The sequence below is a fragment of the Phyllosticta capitalensis genome (assembly GCF_038381095.1).
Source record: "Phyllosticta capitalensis strain CBS 128856 chromosome Unknown BKA78scaffold_1, whole genome shotgun sequence".
In the NCBI taxonomy this organism is placed as follows: Eukaryota; Fungi; Ascomycota; class Dothideomycetes; order Botryosphaeriales; family Phyllostictaceae; genus Phyllosticta; species Phyllosticta capitalensis.
Window position 1 is genome coordinate 2,608,679 of NW_027117439.1, and position 19,949 is coordinate 2,628,627.

Here is a 19,949-nt window from a genome sequence, read left to right on the forward strand (position 1 = left end):
CGTTTTTGGATGAAGTGGTTTTTTTTTTTTTCGCAGTGGTGGAGCAGCTTTTGGGTATTTGGTAGTTGAGGTTTGTGGAATGGAAAGGGACATACATCACCAGCCTTGCTGTCTCCAAGTCCAAGTCCCCATGCATGCATACAGGGAGAGCATTCGTCCCATGCCAACAGTCATAGTCGGAAATGCTCAAGTCCCGGTGCATACATTGAGGGAGCATTTCGTCCCCATTCCATTAGTCGCGCCCAGAAGAAATTCTCAAATTCTACACCATGCATACAGCATTCATCCTCTCTCTTCCAGCAGCTACGCTCAGATATTTTGAAGCCCCCCGTGTGCTTGCACCTGGGGAGCATTCATCTGCGCGCATAAATCACATTCGAAAACGCTCATGTTCAACTGCGCGCGCACGGGGAGCATTCATCATTCCTCATCCAGCAGCGACACTTCAAAAATCTCCAAGTCCAACTGCGCGCGCACGGGGAGCATTCATCATTCCTCATCCAGCAGCGACACTTCAAAAATCTCCAAGTCCAACTGCGCGCGCGCGTCCATGGAGCATTCAGACGCCTGCCTCTCCATCACCACCAACTTGCATCATGGGACATCACAATAGCGTGCCTAGCCCAGCGCTGGGAGCTCCTGTACGGATGAAGTCGGTTTGAGTGAACTCGGCCGTCTGGACCTACATGCGTATCGTGAGAGCCAGCTATCCCGGGGTCCTGAATCGGCAAAGTGAGTCGATGGCGAAGCCATTGCGGCGTGAAGCAGAGGACGTAACCGCAGGACCACAACGTCCATCAACCCAGAAGCGCGACATATTCGACGCATCAGAACGGTGGCACTCAGACGACCACGCAACACCGTCGGCAACATCACACACCTCAGATTTCCAAATTCCAAATTAGTCGGAATACTGGGTATCCTACCAACGTCCAACAAGCGATAGCAGCCACAGCCCCGCTTCAACTCCCCAGAATCTTGAAGTGTTTTCGTTTCTCAGCTCGCGAACGTGCAAAAGCAGTGGTAGAGGAATGTCTGCTGAGGCCTTCGTGACCGAGTCCGCCCAGCAGGGCTGGCGACAGCGGTAGGGCAGAGAGTGTCAATGACCTTTGAAGGACGCATAGTACGTGACGAGCGGGAAAATCGACCGGCGAAATTTCCGTACTCGTTTGGTAGTTCGCTTGTCGCATTACAGGTATGATTTGCGTGTTACGCTCTGCGTTTGAAAAGGCAACGCATCAAGAAAGGGAAACTGAGCATGTTACTGCCGGCTGCTATTTGAGAAGTAATACAAGCGGGTTGAAGAAGAGTCATCAGGATGTGAAGAGAAGAGAAGAGAAGGAAAATGCTTTAAAAAGGCAGAAAATGTGCATGGGAAGATCGAAGTAATTTTAGGTGGAAATCGGGCCAGACGGTCAGAAAAGTCGAGCTTATGCCTGGTTCTGCACTTGCATCTCGGGCGCAGCTCCCTTCTCCGACGTGTTGCGCGTTTGCCATACGTGAATTGCAGCCAGGGTCATTGTTGCGACGAAGACAGCCCTGTAGGCACGCGTTAGCGGTGACTCGACGGTTTTCTTTCCGTGGCCCAAGAGCTAGCAAGAAAGTCAAAAAAGTACAAAACTTACCACTCGAACGCAGCAAACGCCGTTGCAGCCCTCGCACTGTCGCAAACTGTGCCAAAGCAAACCCGGTTGTCAAGCCAAACAGCAATAGCGATGAAGCCCGCGAACCAGAAAAGCATGGTGAGCGCCTCGACGGCAAGAATGGCATATTTGTTCGCAGCGACGGGGACTTTCCATGGCGCAATGATCAAGTATGCGAGCACGAGAATAGTCCAGACCGACGTGAAGATGAGGAAGTTGACCTCAGCGGGCGAGGTGGCGAACCAGTGTGATGTCCACCAGTTGGAGACTGACCATAGTGATTAGTGACGTGAAGATGGGAAGGTACTGAGTAGACCAGACTCACCAAAGGCGACGAGACCAAGGACAATGATGGTAAAGACGGCCTGCGTGATACGCAGGGGCAAGAGCCAGTTGAACGCCATGGCAGCCGGGAAATGAGGAGATTCGAGTAGGAAGGAGAAAGCCTGGTTGTGATCGCACAGCAGCCACAAGAAGCTTGGTCGAATCGAGTCTTGAGGAGGCCCGCGCGGAAGTTAGAAGTCGGGTAGTGAGGGTGGTTGAGGAAAAGAAGGATGTTGTAGCAGAAGACTGATGATGTTGAGTAGAGCGCAAGAGGAGACGGGGGAGGGGGGTGATTAAACGCGAGCAGTCAGAGTTGCGACCAAGGAGAAAAAGATTAACGAATAAGCAGCATTCGCAAGCTTAGTGGATGAGTGGTAGTGGAAAACAGGATTGTTCCCTCTTGATGCTGACTGGGGTAGCAGGCCTCTTCCCGGCTCTGTCTCAGGTTCGCGTCTTCTCGAAAAAACCGGTTCCCTGCCGTCGACAGAGATGGGCCCTGCCAAGTCGGGCAGGCGAAGGTTGTTGATCAAGACGATTGTGCAGTAGTCCTAGAAAAAAGGAGATGCAGTTATTCAAGTCCTTTGCTTTCGGTTGTGAAGACAAAGGCGGTCGAAAGTACAAGGCAGCAACGGCGTCTTTGTTGCTCGAAACGCCGCAGTCCTCGAAAACAGCATCGAAAGTGTTCCGCAATCGACATGTGACGTCGCGCCAGCCAGAAGCATCGAGTCAAGTCGTCTCAGCCCTCTTCATCGGACCCTTCTGAACGCCGTGTTGCCTGTCTACCATGGGCTCGACCGACGCTGCGGTTCTTTCACGGCCACCACCAACACGCAGCATCGCCAACGAAGACGACGACGACAACAGCGACATCAGCTACCATTCGCCGCAACTCGCTGATGCAGCCGACAGCGAAGGCCTGATCCGCCACTGCCGAAGGCGATCCGGGGAGGGCACGCGCATCGCGATTGGTGGTGGGGTTGGTTCCGCTTGGATGTGGACGTCAGAGGTCTCGTGTCATGGGTCCGAGCCTATTGGCAACCGTTAATCTCGCGCGTCAGAACAAGATGCGCCTTGCCGGCCATGGGGCGCAGCCAAATCCCATGCCTGTCGGCTTGCTTTTGCGTGTCGAATCGCTTTGCATAATGGCGGCCCGCTACGCCCGCTTCTGCAGCCCGCTCGCATCTCTGACGATGATGGCCCCGACCTGTTGGATAATGGAATAATGGCTGGCTGAACAACGATGGATACTGCGCCCTGCTGTACACGCTCGTGACGCAGAGGCCAGTCGATTGCGCGTCGCGCGAGGTTTCGACGAAAACGTGTCGGCGGGGTGCCAGGTGGTTCGCGCTGGGTGGCAGCCGGAGGTGGTGAGAGAGGGATGGGTGGTGAGGTAAGAGGTGCAGGCGGTAAGTGGTTGGCGTGAACATGATCAGCGCATGACGACGTCGCGCAGCCAGTCTCCGCCATCGCGACCCTGGCAATTATTTCTCCGAGCTCATAGTTCAAGATTGGTAGAATCAGGACTTGCGTTGTGTTCTTTGTCCTACGACTATCCGTCTGCTGTACAGTACATGCCTACTGTTCATGTGTGCTTTGCTCTAGCCTCTGCACCTGGCCAAACCCATGCAGAAAACTCTGGGAATCCATATGTCCCTTTGCAGGAATATCTTCACCATGCACCCGTTCCATGCTGCCGTGGTCCATGATGTTCGTCCCCAAGAAGTCAAACGCCATGGTATCCTTCATCAGTGCCCAGTGCCGCGCCATCCATGGCCCGTGAGAAATTCATAGCATCAACGCCTCTTCCCCTTCACCTCCTGCTGTTACTTTTACAAACGCCACGTCATGAGAACCGCCATGTTTCTCTTCCGCCACCGCCAGTTCCAACACCTCCCGACGCCGGCACCGGCACCGGAGTCTCGGCCTGAGTCTCACTTTGTTTGTTTTTCGCGCCTGGACTATTCAATTCATCACCAATCTCGCTCAAAGGGCTCACTGATGGTCTCTGCGGGGTCAACTGCCCTGAGACGGCGCCACCTGCCACTGCTTCACCGACGCTGCTGCGACCCGGCGTCATGGGAGCTGGGGGCCTACTGAATGCCTCTGGCACCTTTGTTTGAGTTGCCGGCCCAAAAGCCCCACTATCGTACCCGTATCCTGGCCGGTAGCCCCGCGTGTTGCTCGGCCCCGTGTATCCACCTAAGGACATGGCCGGCGGTGGGCTGCGTTGATCCGTGTCCGGTGCTTTCGAAGTATTGGTCTGTTGGCTATTCAGAGGCTGGGGCTGAAGCGGAGGCGGAGGCGGAGGCTGGCTATGCTGAGCCTGGAAAGGCTGTGGGTGCTGGGACTGATAGTGCTGCATTTGCGGTTGCGGAGCCTGTGTCCGTGCCTGTTGTTGGTATGGCTGCGGATAGTACATTGGCTGATGCGGGCGAGCTGATGGATTTTGCTGTGTTTGCGTCTGCGCCGCATACCTTCGCGCTGCATTTTCGTTCGCCTGGCTCAGTTGCTTAATCAAAAGCTCAAACTTGGAGCTTCCGCTCGCTGGTGGCACCTGCGCCCGGTTTACGTCGGCCTGGAAGTCTTGAGCGCTCTGGAACATGAGCCCTGGGCGTTGAGCTGCATTATTCGCTCCGCTGCCCGCTTGGGGACCCTGTCCGTACCCAGGGCTGTTGTACAGATTGGTAGGTTGAGGCAGAGTCGGACGCTGCCAGTTCTGTAATGATTGCGAATAAGCGCTGACTTGGGGCTGTGTGGCCTGCTGCTTGACCTTGCGTGGGTCATAGGTGTCAGAAAAGCCGGAAGTGCCAGGATATGGCGATTCGTAGACCTTTGGTCTGCGCAGATACGCGTTCCGAAGATAGGGGAATCGCTGCAGGAATTGGAGATATTCAACGTCGGATTGACTTGAGCTAGGCGACTGTCGCTGGGCGGTGAGGACTGGCGAGGCACTCTTGTGCATGCCGAGCAGTGAGTTTGCACTGCTGACAGATCCAGGGCTGTGTTGCTGAGAAAAAGAGGGACGGTGGTAATTTGGATATGGCACCCGACTGCCGGTCTGAGGACCGTAATTGTTCGAGTAGGGCGAAGAGGACATCGGCTGTTGATACGCCGGATATCCCGTTTGGGGTGACTGTGAGTAGTTTGTCGCAACAGAGTTCCGTGACGCCTCGGGGGAGTATGGAGATTGGGAATAGGGATATGGCGGAAGAGGGGTAAACGTTGGCGGTCCATTCATATTGGGATGACCAAATGGAGAAGACAAAGGACGCGCAGCCGGCGCAGAAGGTGCAAAGCTTGCCGGAGCATATCCTGTGGAGTGCGGCGGGCGCGGTGCCACTCTTTGATTCGTCGACTTTGATTGTGTGTTCTCCGTCTTTCTTGGTGTATAGTGCGTCACCCTTGGGGTATACACGTACTCCGATGTCTTCGGGGTATACTTGTGCTCCGTATTCTTCGGGGTATGCTTGTGCTCCGTTTTCTTCGGAGTATACTGTGGTTGCAACGACTTTCTTTGCGCTGCCATAGCACCGTTTAGAGCATTGACGTTGGTAGAGACATAAGGGCTGGCGAAGGATCTTCTTTCGGCAGCGGCTGCCGCTCGTTGTGCCTCCTTCACCGTGTCGAGGAAACCACTCTTTGGGTTGTGCGTAGTATTCTTTGGGTTGTCGGTATATTGCGCTCTCGCTTCTGTCGATGTCTTTCCAAGATAGTGCCAAAGCTGATTCGGCTTTGACAGGTCGACCTTGACTTGGAACGGATTCTTGACCTCCTCGGGTGTTGCGGCGTTGAACTCTGCCCATTTCTGACCAGGATTTTGCTCCGAAAACAGATCGTCCACTTCTGGGGGACCGTCCTTTTGATTTCTCGAGTTGAGCGCTGGATTGCTGCTCTGAAGACCTTCGGGCAAAGGTTTGGCGTTTGCCGACGGCTTGGGGCGGAGAGACTGCTTCGGATCAAGGACCGAGATGTATTTCCACTCTAGTTCGATGCGTTCGCGGCTGGGTATCATGTTAGAGAGATCGATCAGCTGTGTGAGGGGGTTTGACACATACCAGTCAGGCAAGACATCAATAACGACGCTGAGCTCGCTCGGTTTGTTCTCCACGACGATTCCAGCAAACACCTCTCCGACAACATACTGTGCCTGCAGGACTTGGTTTGGTTTGAGGTTCTTGGCATACTCTTTGATGAGCTTATTGTCTTCCAAATTGTCAACGTCCGTGTTCTTGGGACGCTTGGCACGATGGAAACGGCAGCGTAGGTCGAAACCGTCGCAATAGTACTCGGTGCCGTCCTCGTCGAAAGTTGGAACAGGTCCTTCGTCGATTTGAACACCCGCAGGAGCCGCACACGTGGCGTGAAAAGCACGTGTGCACTTCTTTGAGGCGCACTGGAAGCAGGAACCGCGCTTGGACCGACAGTAGTTGCACTTAAGCTCCAGGCGGGCCTTGTCAATGTTGCCAACGTTGCACACGCGCTCGACGCCATTCTCTTCGACGATAAACGTCTCTGGCGTGAACAAGGCACACAGCCGATGTGCCTTATTGCCATTATCGGTCGGAAGTAGGGTATCGTACGCGACGTCGTTCGGACACAAGACGCACGGCTCTGCCTTGGGAACCTTGATGCGAATCTTGACGCGCTTGACCTTTTCTTGCGCATCTTTGGTCCCAGCATCTCTCTTCCTCTTTCTAGGCGCCGCTGGCTTTCCTTTGACACTCGCCGGAGGACTGGGTAAGTCGTGCGCAATTTCCATCTCGTCATCCTCCTCCTCGTCAGTCTCTTCGATATACTCAGGAGTTGGTTCACCTCGAAGTTTTCTCTCAATCTCAGCTACATCGACCCACACACTGTCTGACTCGCAGTCGCACTTCTTGGCAATTCTGCCAAACTCGAGCCATTGTTCAGTGGCGAAGTTGACGGACTCGGCACAATTGTAGCCAATATTGTACCCAGAGTGATATCCGTACGGATAGGTCAAGACGAATTCGCCCTCGTAGTGGATGAGCTTGTTGACTTTGATGTTGAATTCGCTTTCAAGGCGTTGAGGAGAGATGAGATATGTCTTGTGGCGCAGGAACTGACTGCAGTTTTTTGCGTCGTTGGGCCACAGCCGCTTCATGGCATTCTCGAAGCGCCTCGCATCTTCTTGCGAGATGCTGTACCACTGTTTCGGTGCTCCGAAATGGATGTAATTGATCGAGTAAAGATCCACGTCCTCCAGATGCCAGGCAAATGTGGCCTTCCACATTCCCAGATATAAATAGGCAGTATTCACACCTGGGACCTTGGTGCCGAGCACGTCCAACAGGTTCTCGAGTTTGGCGACGTTCCACGATGTGGTGGAGTCGTCAAAAAGGGACCCTGGCATGTCTGCACCGTACATGGGCTGTCCGAAGTTGATGGTCTTCCAATAGTACTGTTCGAGTTCGGCACAGCGCTCCTTGGTGAATTCTTCGAGCCCCTGCATGTGATAGTCGAACCCAACAAACGCTTCTTCGTCGATGTCGTCGGCATCTGCGCGGCTGTTGTTCTTTCGTCGAGACGAAATCGACTTGGGCTGGCGGCCTCGCGGCTTTGGCGAGGAGTCGTCCGGTGCTTCCTTTTTGAGAGCGCTGATCTTTTTATCGACAGGGCCGGCGGCATCCTCGGGCGGTGATGCTGGTGTTGGAGGTATTGTCTGTTGGCTATTTCTTCGAGAAGTCGAGCCATTCTCTGGTGGTTGTTCCGGCTCTTGCGTCTCCTCTCTCGAAACATTTTCCTTGGGTGCTGACTTGCGAGGCCGTCCACGGGTTCGTTTGGTACCAGCCGGTGCGGCGTTGGGAGCTTCTCGGTTGCGCGTGGACCGCGTGCGAGCCGGGGCTGTCTGATCGCCGCGGCGCTCTCCACGCTTAGCAGGCGGTTGATGGTCCCACTCTTCTGTCAAGGCCTTCCATTGCGGGAGGTTGTACGAGCGTTGCTTTTCGATATTTTGCTGGCTGTACTGGCCGCGGCCACCGGAGAAGTCTTGCATGATTGGATTCTTGACTTTGATCTTCTTGACGGCCTCGGAGAGATCCGGTAACGAGTTTCGCCTGACGTCGACATCGTTAGCACCATGACTGGCACAAGCGCTCATCACATGTGCTGTGGTGTTGACAAGGGTGGGAAGCTTACCACTCCGCCGGAGGTACGACCTTGACAATACCCGACTTCATGCCGTACTTGTCAATCTTATCGACGAACTTTTTGAAGCTCCGGAACTGGGCCATGGTCTGTCCAAGGAATTAGCACGCGCACAGTCGCAAAGACGTGCAGCGACGGCAATCGCAGTCTTGCACAGACGCGCTGCACTGCGGCAACGTACCGGATGAAAGACTGGGATCTTTCCACCGTCCCAATAGTATGCGGGCTCAACCTCTCCAATGTCCTCGTCATCGTCGAAATCGAGTTCGGATAGATCCGATGAAGATCCTGCTCTCTTGCCTCTGTCCATGTCTTCGCTGGTGGGAGGCGTCAAAGCGACCTTTTGGTCGACGTGTTTCGCAGTGGTGTCGGGAGCGGCAGCGGCCGCGACCTGGGGAGCGTCCGACACCGGAACATGCTCCATGTTGGCTTTGCCCCAGGCGTCGCAAGTTGTCGGTGATTGTGCAGAGATAGGCGCCGCGCGCGGGCGGAGGTGGTACGGTCGAGGTGCGGAACAGATGTGAGGGCGGCGAGCACGGCGGTCGCTCGATACAGTAGTCGTCAAGGTGTAAGTGGTCGGGCGGGCGAGGGGTATGCGGGCGGGAAACGAACGACGGCAGTGGAGTGCTCCGACAGCACACGACTAGATGCGTCGCATGGGGTTGAGGACGGTGGGTGCGAGGAGAGAGAGGTAGGTGGGCCAGAGGACGCGCTCTCAAGTGAAGTGTGACGACGGGCAGGCGGTTTGAATGTCGAAAAGTGCAGGCAAAGGAGCGGAGATGGATGATGGATGGGTGCTTGGCTCAAAGCCGCTAGAGCGAACATGAACCCTGCCCTGTCGTGCCTGTTTACCGACCAGTCCAGAGTGGTACGCAGCTCACGCCACCTGCTCACCAGATAGCGTCCTATTGCCTTCTGTTCTCTGCCAAAGCCGTTCCTGGCTTCGCTAGGTTCGCTACATCCGCTTCAACGCAGGAGGCGGCCCGACCATGGGCGTTGGCCACCGGCCTTGTCCCGAGTCAAGCATTACCTCAATCACGTGCAGCCCAAGCTCCAGATTCCATTGTTTACCTTGAGCCTCTTTGTCTCGACCCTTCGCGTTAGACGGTGAGGCTGCAGCACGTTTGGTCTAGACTCGAGATACATCTCTTATTCATTCATCTGGGAAGCATTGGGGTCGATTATGGCGGAGCGCATCCATTGAGGAGGTCAGATCTGGAGCAGGTGCGGGCTGCAAGGAGCAGTGGCATTGCGCAATGTTCAAAGAATTCTGCCCTTTGACCTGCTGATTGCTGATTGCGACACGTTGAGTCGAAAAGCTGGACGGAGCAGCCGGAAACTTTGCGCACTGTCACAACCCCTAAAGGTAGCTCCACGATGGCGCTGGACCTCCTCGCAGGCTCCCGAGGAAAAAGACTAGGGCGATACCAGAACTACAATTCAAGCCACAATGGTTGACCCTGAAGCTCAAGGTGATGCCATGGTGCAGCCGCCGAAGAGGGATCTGCGTGTATACGGGACCAGCCGTAGGTTAATCGCCGTTTGACTCCGCAGCCGCAGCCCTACCGGCAGGCGGAGCCCCACGTGGTGAGCTTTGTGCTGGTCCGTGGGGACCGGAAGGGTGCAGACCGGACGCACCTCAGGCCTGTTCGGTACGTCGAGATTCCCAGCTCGGCGAATTTCTCACTGCAAGATCCGGATGCGATAAGACAACAACACAAAGGCAGCAAGAACATCCATCATGGTAGTGGTCCGCAGGTTTGTTTCTTCCTCATAGACTCCTAAAAGCAAAAAACAAAAGGTCATCCGTAATTCTCGTCGCAGTCATGGGAAAGGGGAGGATGGAGAAAGGGTGCGGGGAAAAGAAGAGAAAAGTGAAGGAGACAACCGTAGAAGCCGCCAACTGCGTCCCCATCCCATTAACCGACGAGCAATCCCAGGATCCCTTTTGCGCACCTGTGCCGGCTCCCAAATGCTACGCAAATTTCGAGACCGTGAGTGATCTTTTGTTTTCTTGAACCTTTCCGTAACACCTTGCATAAATCGCTCAAATGCCCGAGAGAATCACTTTGTAAAACCATGGGTAAAGCGAGCGTTGAGAGACCACCGTTGCTTTTGGCGATGTGTGGTCATTGTGTCCCACTGACAGACGACTGCGCATGCTTTTAAGCAGACGCCTGGGGCTGCTCACGACCACGTCCGCCGCGGAATCCGTTGCGGCCACGATCACCACGGTGGAAGTTGCCACCACGGCCACGGCCCTGTCCACGACCGCGGTAGCCGCCCCTGCCACGCTCTCCCTGATAGCCGCCTCGGCCACGACCGCCACGCGAGTGAGCGACCTCCTGGAAGCCCTCGCCGTTGGGACCAGGGGCAGGTCCGGTGGGGGCAATAGAAGTCTCGGTAGTGGGGACAGGGGTGTCCTCAGCCCAGCTCTGGGTGCTGGTCGCCGGGGCCGGCTGGTGGATCGCCTCGGTCTCGCTAGGGTTGCGGGGAACCATCTCAAAGCTCTCGGTCAAAGGGTCATCGGCAACAGGGACCTTGGTGTCCCACTGCTCTGCACCAGCCGCGTTGGCAGAGGCATCTTCGACACTGGTGGCAGGAGGCACAGCCGACTCGTTGTGAGCCTCGCCGTTGGTAGCGGCGGTACTGGTAGCATCGAGCTCGGTCAAGCCAGCGTGGGCGACCGTGGGGTCGGTGGCCGCACTGACCGCTGCGTTCGACTCCGGCGGGACGGGCTCCGACTGAGCAACGTCTTCAGCCCAAGCCTTCTCTTCGACGAACTCGGTGGCGGTTTCCTTGGTGGAAACTTCCTTGACTTCGGCATCTGAAGGTGGTCAGCTTTGTCAAGTAGCATTTGGTGTTGAGTACTTACAGGTGATGGTAAGCTCGACACCCTCCGTGGACATGACACGGTCCGAAGAGCTGCCAATCAGCTTCAAGGCAGCTTCCACCGCCTCAGAATTGCCGCCGTAGACCTGGAGCAGGGTACCTTCAAAGCCTCTCGACAACTCGGAGTCGTCGTCGCACTCTTGACGCCGGGCTGCAGCGGCTCTGAGGAATTGGGAGAGGATGAGCAAACGCTCCTTCGTGACCTCCTCAGCCTTGGCCTCTGCCGTCGCCTGGGCCTTCTTTTCAGCCTCCTTGAGCTTCTCGGCATGAGTGGCCTCCAACTGCTCCTTCTGACGCGCCAATTTCTGCTGGTAGTCGTCGTGGATTCCCTTGTATTGAGCCAACTGGTCCTCGAACTGCTCGCGGTCGGCCTCAAGCTGGGGCTTCTTCAAGGCCTGGGCCTTTTGGTCATTGTTGATCTTCTTCTGAGCGACGAGTTCATCGAGCGCGACATCGGGGTTTTCCTTCATGACAGAGTTGACCTTGTCCATGGCGTTCTACGATAAGGAAAGGTTAGCATCTACCGTGAGGCTGGGTCTTAGATAGACAACTTACAAGCTTCTTGTTGACATTGCGGAGCTTCCTTTGAGAGACATTAGCTCAGTCCATCGTTCCGGAGCTCGTGTGTAGGGCCCACGTACTTTTGCAGCTCTTTAATGTATGGGTGCTCTGACTCGACATCCGCGCCATTGACCGAGCCTTCGATGGGGGACCCGGCATCTTTGGTAGGGCTGGAAGCACCAGCGGCGGCAGCAGCAGCTGCAGCGGCCTCAGCCTTGGCCTTCTTCTTGCGTGCGGTCTTCGACTCGTTTGGAGTTGAGCTGGGCGGGTTGACGGTTCCCGACATGGCGGAGGACGTTTGTTCGGAATGTGAGATGTAAGTGAGGTGTGAGAATTCTCGGCGAAAAGGGGGAAGAAAGTCTCGCGTCAAAGCAAGACCAACACGTTGAGGATGAAAGCTGAGGGTTTGTCGAGCTGGCAGAGAGAGCTCCAACGACAGGAAGAGGCCCGGAGCAAAGGCGCGTCGCGGTAGCGAGAGTGGCCCGTGCGTGCCAAGGCTTCATCGTCATCGGGACTGTTGAGCTGGTGGGTGAACTTTTGGAAATTCTACACAGGTTTCAACCAAAATTTGCAAATCACGACTTGTTTGTATTTCACCTTTCTTGACCCTTTCACTGTCCATTGTCACTTGGAACATTCTCCGGCCACATATCTACATTTGGCGGCCGGTAAAACTGGTGATCTATCATTCTGAGCACGCGACCAATCACTGCCAGGCCAACCGCAGTTATGCCGGGCGTCTGGATCACGAACGCTTCATTCCAGAGTGCTCCGGATCGTCAGCAGCTGGACATCTCGAGATGCCGTCACACATACGTTCCGAGGCTTTGTAGCCATGGTCATAGTACACAGCAGAGCGCGAATGTGGAGAGATGGAAAATTTGTCACTTCAAAAGTATGTGGCGGAGGAGAAACACGTTGAAAGCAAAATATGCAGGGATTCAGTGACTGTTTGTAGAAGTTTCATCTCATTCTACCCAAATCATTGCAGAAGCTATATTGCACAAGCCGAAAAGGGGGAAGTCGAAGTAAAGTAAGAAGCAGCGTGCGCATCCAGCGCCTGCAACCCGCCGGGTCTTGATCGAAACAAAGTATTCCCTACGCCGTTGACGCCCTGATGTATGACCTGTGCAAGAAAAGCAGCTTCGTCGAGAAATGAAGATTCGGGCTAAGCACTCGAGCACTCTCTGCACGCTCAATCAAGCGCACTGGTTTGGATAGCGCCTAGCCGTCAAGGGCTGGGGAATGAATCCCTGCACGTGATGGTCAGTCTCAAGTCCTTCTTCGCAAGTTTGAGGTAGTAAGCTCTCACCCTTTCGACGCCGCCCATGAAGTCCCAGGAGCCTGGACCGTGAACATTCCAGAAGAAGTAGCCTGTAAACCCTGTTAGCCAAAAGGTAGCAATTCGAGTCCAAGGAGGTAACTTGCCTCCAGCGTATTTCTCGAAAGCGTCAAGTTGCGCTTCAACGTAGCGGCGCACTTGCTGGACGAGCGGGTCCTCCCAGTCGTCAAGGGATAGACCACCGTCGGCTTCGCACTGGCAACCGCCATTCTTGCAGAGCTGACCGTTTCCGTCCGGATCAGGGAAGGTAGAGCCATCAGCATTGACGCAGATGAAGGTGTTGCCACTAAACTCGCCGCCGTAGATTGGGAGATTGTTGTCCTTTGCAAGCTTGAGCTGCTCCTCTGCGAATTGGCAGACCTCTTTGATGTGGCCGTCCTGGTCGAGGTGGCGGTCTTTGTCTGTGAAAATCTGGTACTGGTGCACGTCGAGGGCAAAAATTCCGGGGTTCGTGCTGTTTAATGCTGCATTGACGTCAAGCCAATTCTTGGGCTGAACCCACTGGTCATGCCTGCGCTTCGGATTCAGTGTGGAACTGGTGGCTTTGGGAGGGTTCTGGGGTCTTACATCACAATCCGGAGGTTTTTGTTAGCAGCAGCTTCGCGAACAACCTCGAATGTCTTTTTGGTCCATTTCTTCGAAGTTGTGATTGTGTTCGGGAGGCCGTTGGAGGGCTCGTTGAGCAGCTCGATGGCGACAACAGTGTCGGCGTATTTGGCGGATCCGTACTTCTGCGCCATGCCCCTCAAAATCTCAGTCGTGCGCTCCAGGTTGTCCTGACCGTTCGCTTGCCATTCCACCGCCGCAATCCTACCGGAGCCTGCGGCCGCATTTTGCCTACCAGGCGCGCCGTGAAGGTCGATGATTACAGCCATGTCAGCTTTGCGGGCCCAGCCGACGGCCTTCTCGAGGTAGTCATCGGCGCCTGAGTGGTAGGGCGTGTTGGAGTTGTCGTATGCCCAGTATCCAATGCCAATCCGCAAACTGAGTGTGTCGACTTGGTAGCTGGTCATTTCAAGAGCAGATGAGTACTTACGCGTTGATGCCGTACGAGCGGAGCTTCTGGACGTCAGTCTCGTTGAAGAAGGTGTCCCAATGGTTCTTGAGAGATTGCGCAGAGCCAGGCTGCTCGTCGAAGGTCCACTGATCGACAGCTTTGGTGCCATTGAAGAGTTCTGGAGTGAGGTACGGCTCGACGACGAGCCATCCGCCAACATTGACGCCGCGCAAGTAGGTTTTGCTGTTGTCCTTGACGTAGTCATCAACGAAAGTAGGGCGCGCACTGGCTAGAAGTGAAAAGAAAAGAAACAAGAGAGCGTGGGCAATGAGCGGACGTGCCATCTTCAAGAAGGCACTGCGCAAGCGCTTGAAAAGAGTGTGGGGGTAAGTGAAGGAACGACGGAGGCTGAATGAGGGACGGTGTTAAGTAGAGTTGTTGTTTTGATTTGGGTGCAGAGTGGATTTTGTTAGTTCGCTGTCTTAAACTGCCCGTGACACTGACCGCACGCACAACGAGCACCGGCGCATCGCCAAGGCAAGTTAGGACTCTGATTGGCAATTCTGTCAGTTCAAGCGCCCAGTGACCTCGCCCTTTTGCGAGCTCAAAGCTGTCTCTGCGCTCTGGACATTCTGGCCTGCGTGCCACCTTGTCAAGGCGCCTCCTCGACTTCGATGCCATCCATGCAGACCATCACAGTGCCACGTCAAGCCAGCAAACAAAGCACTCAGTCGAATGCCAGCAGCGAATCTAGACGCGACCTTGATCACTCATGATAAATTTCAAAGCTTGTGGAATGCTTCACCGCCAGCGTCAGAGCCAGCGTACCGACAGAAGCCGAAAAACACCAGTGGGTTTGAATTTTGACATCATCAACGGAAAGCCGGCCTGAGCGAAACATTTTCTACTCTTTCTTTTGACTCAATCTTCCGGGAAAAAGAAACCATTGACGGAACAGGGGAAGCCTTACATTGATCAAAGGCGTTTTGCTCTGTGTGGAAAGACCTTTGAAAGGACGATGAGAACGTCCTTTTTGTACGACCGATGGTTATGTGGTGTCTTTTTGAGAGAAGAATCAAAAATCATGCGCGAATGGCAAAAGCAATAGAAGTTCATCGCACACAGCGGTGGCAGGATCATCGGTGCTGACTGCTGCACCAGATCTCGTTCAGCCTGGTCTTAGCCTGGGGAAAACAAAATTGTCTAAGAAAGCAGGCTTGCATGAAAAGAAATTTGCTCGTTCTCGTGGACTGGAAGCACGTATTGATGGATGTGGCCCATAACGTGGAACGAGTGCTCCTCGTCGCCATCGGGAAGCACCAAGTGCGCGTATCAAACAACAAAAGGAAGTTTCAAGGACTAATGACGTCGGGAGAAAAGTCTGCAGGCTCTTTCGATGAGATCAACAGGGTTTGAGGATGTCTCGGAAGCCACTGAAAAGGCGCGAATCCGGACTAGTGTTGGCCAGAAATGAATCATGCAGCAGACCGGGGAAAAAGCAAGGCGCAAGACATGGTGTTGAGGATGGGTTGACAGGAGGTCAAAGGGGAAAAGTTGTTCCGAGAAGACAGAGAGGCGGGGCTACATCTGAAGTGCACCTTGATGCAGCCAAAAAAGGCTGGGGGTGGCTGACGGAGCCCAGCATGTCCAGCTGGATGGGCCAGTGAGAGGCTGCAGAGGCAACAATCAGGGCGCGCAGCGAGCACACGTGAACACCTCGGCTGAAACTAGGTCTCGATTGGTGCGGACCACGAGACCTGATGGTGCATTTGGATGTGCAGATGAGGGTGGTAATCTTCAATGCGCTGGTCGGGCATGACGGTTGAGGTTGGTCGAGGCCTGGGAGAGAGAGATGGAGTGGTTAATGTTGTAGAAGTTGAGGTTCGAGAGCTGCCAGCAGAAAGAAAGGGTCCGTATCGTCAAGCCCTTGAGCTGGTGGTGAGGCCGGGGCGGGGGTTCCGATGGTCCGTTCGGCAAGCAGGTTAGGTTGCTGAGATAAGTCAAGTCGGCTGTCCAGGTTGTTAAAAGCGACTGCCCGATCACATGCCCTCTAACTCACCTGATCGACCATCTACTCTCCATCACCATTTACAGCCATATCTGGTCGCCATTAGGCCCTGGTCTTCGCGGCTTCTCATTGTCAACGACTCTCTGCCTTCTCCTCGTCTCTGCCCTGTTGCAGTCTTTTTCGCGTCTCCGTCGCGTCACCCCGACCGCTCCAGCACCAGGTCGAGTCGGGACCACCTCAGGTCACGTTTCTCGTCCTCGCCGACGAGCATAAGTAAGTCATCCTCTCGATCAATTCAACCTCATCCTCCTTTGGGCGACACCCGCGACCACGGCGCTTTTGACACGACTGCCCGTCATCGTTGTCCCTGTCGTCCGCGCCACTGCGACACCGGCCCTTGGCCTTGCACCTGCTACCGCGCATTCCACATGGTTCCGTCGCGTCCCTGGCCCTCGTCGCTTTCGCGGCCTCCGCCGTGTCCAGCGTCACGACGGGCCTGCCGTGCGAACGGGCAGCAGGGCCTCTGGCGCGACCGCTCAGCAGGAGATTGACAGCTTGGTCTCACAGCCTGGAATCCATCTACCTGCCCCGGCCAGGCGCTTGTCCGCATCTTGGTCGCACTGAGTACTCGCGGTAGGACACGTGCTAACGGTGCATATCCACTAGGGCATTAACACTGCTCTCTACCCTCGCCCAGATCTGCCCTCGTCTTTGCGGAGTCCTGCTGAAGAGCTGCTCTTGCAAACAACCGCTCGATCGCCATCGTGCAACTCGACCCGCGACCTAAAGTTTGCCTCCGCGATCAGGCGTGGTACTGCCCCGCACACCGTCCGACTGGGGATATTACTCGTCCCTAGGTCTGTCTGAGGGTTTTGACACGGCTGCCTGCATATTGTGGTCGTCCTACCTGGCCGCCATCTTAAAACTGCCATTGGTCGTTTCTTCGCAGTTCGCGCCCCTGCCTAGACCACGAACAGACGTGCGGTCGACATACACGCACCGGATTGACCCCGCGACATCACCCAACCCAGAAGCTTTCGTAGGGAGGAAGTAGGCGGTCAAATGGCGGAAGTAGCCAATTACGCAGACTCGGAACCCAAGTCCGACGTCAACGACTCGACCTCGGTCCACAACAACAAGCGCAAGCGCAGCTCTCTTGACCAAGGTCCCTCCAACACGCGATCTGCTCCTGGCGACTCTGCCCGCAACTCAGGCTACCAGCGCGTATCACCCGGATCAGCAAACAACAATACGGGTCCCGCGGGACCAGCCGATCAATCCAACAACGCCTTTTTGACTTCACACCACGGTGCCGGAGCCGGAGAAGACGAGATGCATCACTCAAACCCCGAGATCGACTTCAGCCAGCTGGCGCAACACGCCAACGACCACAACCTACACCAAAACGGCGGCGGAGCTTCTTCGTCTGCTACCGACACTGCCGTAGCCGCTCTGTCGCATCACTTTTCAATGACGGTCCCTCAGGCAACGGAGCTTTCTTTCCAAAATCAGTCAACAGGCGGAGAAAATGACCGGACTCTTGGCAACTCGTTTGGAATGGCAGATCACAACATGCACGCTGCTTCGCACGGAATGGGTGACTACGGATTGGACCCCATGAGCAAGTCGAGTGCGCAGGGTGCAGCTCAGAATGAGTCGCCGCCCTCGTCATCCAAGCCCGCAGTCGGATCTGAGGAGTGGCATAAAATTCGCAGGGACAATCACAAGGAAGGTGTGTTATATTCTCGATAATCTGTGGAATTTCAAGCTCATGATTGTAGTTGAACGCCGGCGTCGAGAGACCATCAACGAAGGTATCAACGAGCTGGCCAAGATTGTGCCCGGCTGCGAGAAGAACAAGGGATCCATCCTCCAGCGCGCCGTCCAATTCATCACTCAACTTAAGGAGAACGAGTCTCAAAATATTGAGAAGTGGACACTCGAAAAACTCCTTACCGAACAGGCAATTACTGAACTAAGTGCCAGTTGTGATAAATTCAAGCTCGAATGCCAACGCGCTTGGTCTGAGCTTGAGATTTGGAAGAAAGCGTGTCAGGATGCTGGCATAGTGCCAGAAGAATACCAAAACCAAGGAGACAAGGCCGATCACAACGGCGACAGTTGAGGAGACGGTCACCTCGATTGCCAGGAACTCGGAGAACCACTCGTCAGGCACATGGAGCAGCAGACATGATTGTTCCCTTGGTGCTCACACAAGCAGCCTCGGAAGCTAGGATGACGCCATGAATGATTCACGACTGGTTTGTCAGCTTGCTTGATTTCATTTTCAACTTTTCTACGGGCCTTTCTTCACTCTCGGCGCCTGGCCAACGCCGTCATGCTGCTTTCGCCCCCTCATCTCGTCAAACACGCTCGGATACGGAACGAAGGGTCTTTTTCTGCGTGGGAGCTTGAGGCTTTGTAATACGGAGTAGACTCGAGCGAGAGTCCTCCACATTTCAAGATGTCACAGATTCATTGTGGGAGGCTGACACTTTCATTGCATGAGTACGAAGGGAGGGGATTTTTGCTATCCAATTAGTCCGGCGGATACCTGTATACTTCAACCACCTCAAGCTAGTGCAAATCTTGCTTTTGCACTCAATGCGAATGGACCATGATTTCTTCCTCTTTCCATCAGTGCCTGCTTCAAGCAATCGAGGCCTGGAACTTGCACTCTCCCACAGATGTGTTGTGAGCGCGCTGTTTCGCGACCACGCCTCTCCGTATGGACAGCCCTGTTCCCTAGCCTCTGGGTAGCCAGTAGACGACGGCGAAAGGCCCGCTCCCGGACCGTCCCTAGTCCTTTCTCCCTCGCGCCACAACCGCGGACCCTTGGATCCCTTGCCTTGCTCGATTTCATATTTTGAGGCGGCAAACGGGTTATTGATCACGCACTTTGACATCGCACCTGGCATCCGACAACGCCGCTGTTACGCTGCACTTCGGATTGATTCATCGTGAAGACAGACGACGGCGTTGCAGGAACACGGCTCCAAAAAATGTCTTCGGTCCACAACATTAACCCCTGTACCGTTGAGGAGGCATTGGACATTCGTGCGACAACCTGCCTCAGAAGCCTACTACTTAAACGCACCAAACGCTTCTTCTGCCTTGCTACAGTGGAACAAGAAAGACCACGGTCAAATGAAGGAGCATGTCGTGACGTGACGGCGCGGGGTAGGCCCATCTAAAGATGCGGGCGGGCCCCCATTTTACGCGTGGCAATTCGTGATGGTGTGTTGCTAAGTCGTTCTTTTTCATCTTTGGCGAGATGTTGAAGTGGTGGTTGACGTTGACCAAAGTCGAGAATTCAGGCTTTTCCGCGTCGAGCTGCCTGGTGCTGTCGGCGGGCATGTCCACTTCAGCACTGGCTGGTTCGGGGCGCGCAGTGCCCTGACGAGAGTGAGAAAAGGCGTGATGTAGCTGTGGTGCAGCAGCAGTAGAGCAAAAAGAACGAGAAGGCGGAGGGAAAAAAGAGAGCAAAAGAGCACGGCCTCGCCCACCGAAGTGGGCAAGCAAACTCGGGCTAATGCGTCTAGGGTGGATTCGAACACCTATCCTTAGCCTACCAACGGATGCTCCCAACAGCGGTCACAACGACATCCTATCCGCGGCATCCAAGGGGAAGTGGAACTTACCTGGTGTGGTTGGAGGTGGTTGCGCCGTGTTGTCGCTACCGTACTCCTTCACTGCTTTCACATAGTGACGAAGAGATCGAGATCTCTCTTAGGTAGCTTTGATTGAGAGACTGCCGGACAGTGACAATACGGGCGAAAAACCTCGTCTGATCCACATGCTGCACCTCAACCGATTCACTTCTTATTTCTGATTACACAGACAGGCGAAAAGATACCAGAGCCAAACTACGCATGACGGCAATATGTAGCTAGCTATTATACTCCTGTCTCAATCATCCGACGACCTTGCTGACGGAAAGAATTCCTCGCGCAAATGCAACGCCTCCGCTCAAACTGATACGTTCAATTACAATGAATCCCCTCAAACACGACA

General features: G+C 54.8%; 7 protein-coding genes across 7 annotated transcripts; 3 read left to right on the forward strand and 4 right to left on the reverse strand.

Moving 5' to 3' along the window:
* Window positions 1–1,430: 1,430 nt before the first annotated feature.
* On the reverse strand, window positions 1,431–2,047 carry BKA78DRAFT_291546 (uncharacterized protein; the record flags this gene model as incomplete). The annotated part of the gene is made up of 4 exons (XM_066885921.1): window positions 1,431–1,592; window positions 1,626–1,661; window positions 1,688–1,911; window positions 1,969–2,047. The coding sequence occupies 4 exons, from the start codon at window positions 2,045–2,047 to the stop codon at window positions 1,431–1,433; spliced, it is 501 nt and encodes a 166-aa protein (XP_066749605.1).
* A 2,489-nt stretch (window positions 2,048–4,536) lies between these two features.
* On the reverse strand, window positions 4,537–8,895 carry BKA78DRAFT_15795 (uncharacterized protein). The gene is made up of 5 exons (XM_066883056.1): window positions 8,317–8,895; window positions 8,127–8,224; window positions 6,023–8,044; window positions 4,726–5,968; window positions 4,537–4,651 (listed from the first exon to the last, which is right to left on the reverse strand). The coding sequence occupies exons 1-5, from the start codon at window positions 8,557–8,559 to the stop codon at window positions 4,592–4,594; spliced, it is 3,666 nt and encodes a 1,221-aa protein (XP_066749606.1). The 5' UTR covers window positions 8,560–8,895; the 3' UTR covers window positions 4,537–4,591.
* A 1,331-nt stretch (window positions 8,896–10,226) lies between these two features.
* BKA78DRAFT_15959 (uncharacterized protein) lies at window positions 10,227–12,142 on the reverse strand. Its single transcript, XM_066883088.1, has 4 exons — window positions 11,669–12,142; window positions 11,583–11,610; window positions 11,011–11,524; window positions 10,227–10,962 (listed from the first exon to the last, which is right to left on the reverse strand). Exons 1-4 carry the CDS (start codon window positions 11,872–11,874, stop codon window positions 10,301–10,303), a joined length of 1,410 nt encoding a protein of 469 aa, XP_066749607.1. The 5' UTR covers window positions 11,875–12,142; the 3' UTR covers window positions 10,227–10,300.
* A 535-nt stretch (window positions 12,143–12,677) lies between these two features.
* BKA78DRAFT_15974 (glycoside hydrolase superfamily) lies at window positions 12,678–14,360 on the reverse strand. Its single transcript, XM_066883091.1, has 4 exons — window positions 13,967–14,360; window positions 13,498–13,914; window positions 13,017–13,441; window positions 12,678–12,962 (listed from the first exon to the last, which is right to left on the reverse strand). The coding sequence occupies exons 1-4, from the start codon at window positions 14,269–14,271 to the stop codon at window positions 12,820–12,822; spliced, it is 1,290 nt and encodes a 429-aa protein (XP_066749608.1). The 5' UTR covers window positions 14,272–14,360; the 3' UTR covers window positions 12,678–12,819.
* A 1,422-nt stretch (window positions 14,361–15,782) lies between these two features.
* Window positions 15,783–16,742, forward strand: BKA78DRAFT_15994 (uncharacterized protein). Its single transcript, XM_066883095.1, has one exon. It carries the CDS (start codon window positions 15,971–15,973, stop codon window positions 16,484–16,486), a length of 516 nt encoding a protein of 171 aa, XP_066749609.1. The 5' UTR covers window positions 15,783–15,970; the 3' UTR covers window positions 16,487–16,742.
* A 255-nt stretch (window positions 16,743–16,997) lies between these two features.
* On the forward strand, window positions 16,998–18,060 carry BKA78DRAFT_291550 (uncharacterized protein; the record flags this gene model as incomplete). The annotated part of the gene is made up of 2 exons (XM_066885922.1): window positions 16,998–17,667; window positions 17,717–18,060. The coding sequence occupies 2 exons, from the start codon at window positions 16,998–17,000 to the stop codon at window positions 18,058–18,060; spliced, it is 1,014 nt and encodes a 337-aa protein (XP_066749610.1).
* Window positions 18,061–19,425: 1,365 nt separating this feature from the next.
* Window positions 19,426–19,748, forward strand: BKA78DRAFT_303068 (uncharacterized protein). The gene has a single exon (XM_066887508.1). It carries the CDS (start codon window positions 19,468–19,470, stop codon window positions 19,639–19,641), a length of 174 nt encoding a protein of 57 aa, XP_066749611.1. The 5' UTR covers window positions 19,426–19,467; the 3' UTR covers window positions 19,642–19,748.
* Window positions 19,749–19,949: the final 201 nt, after the last annotated feature.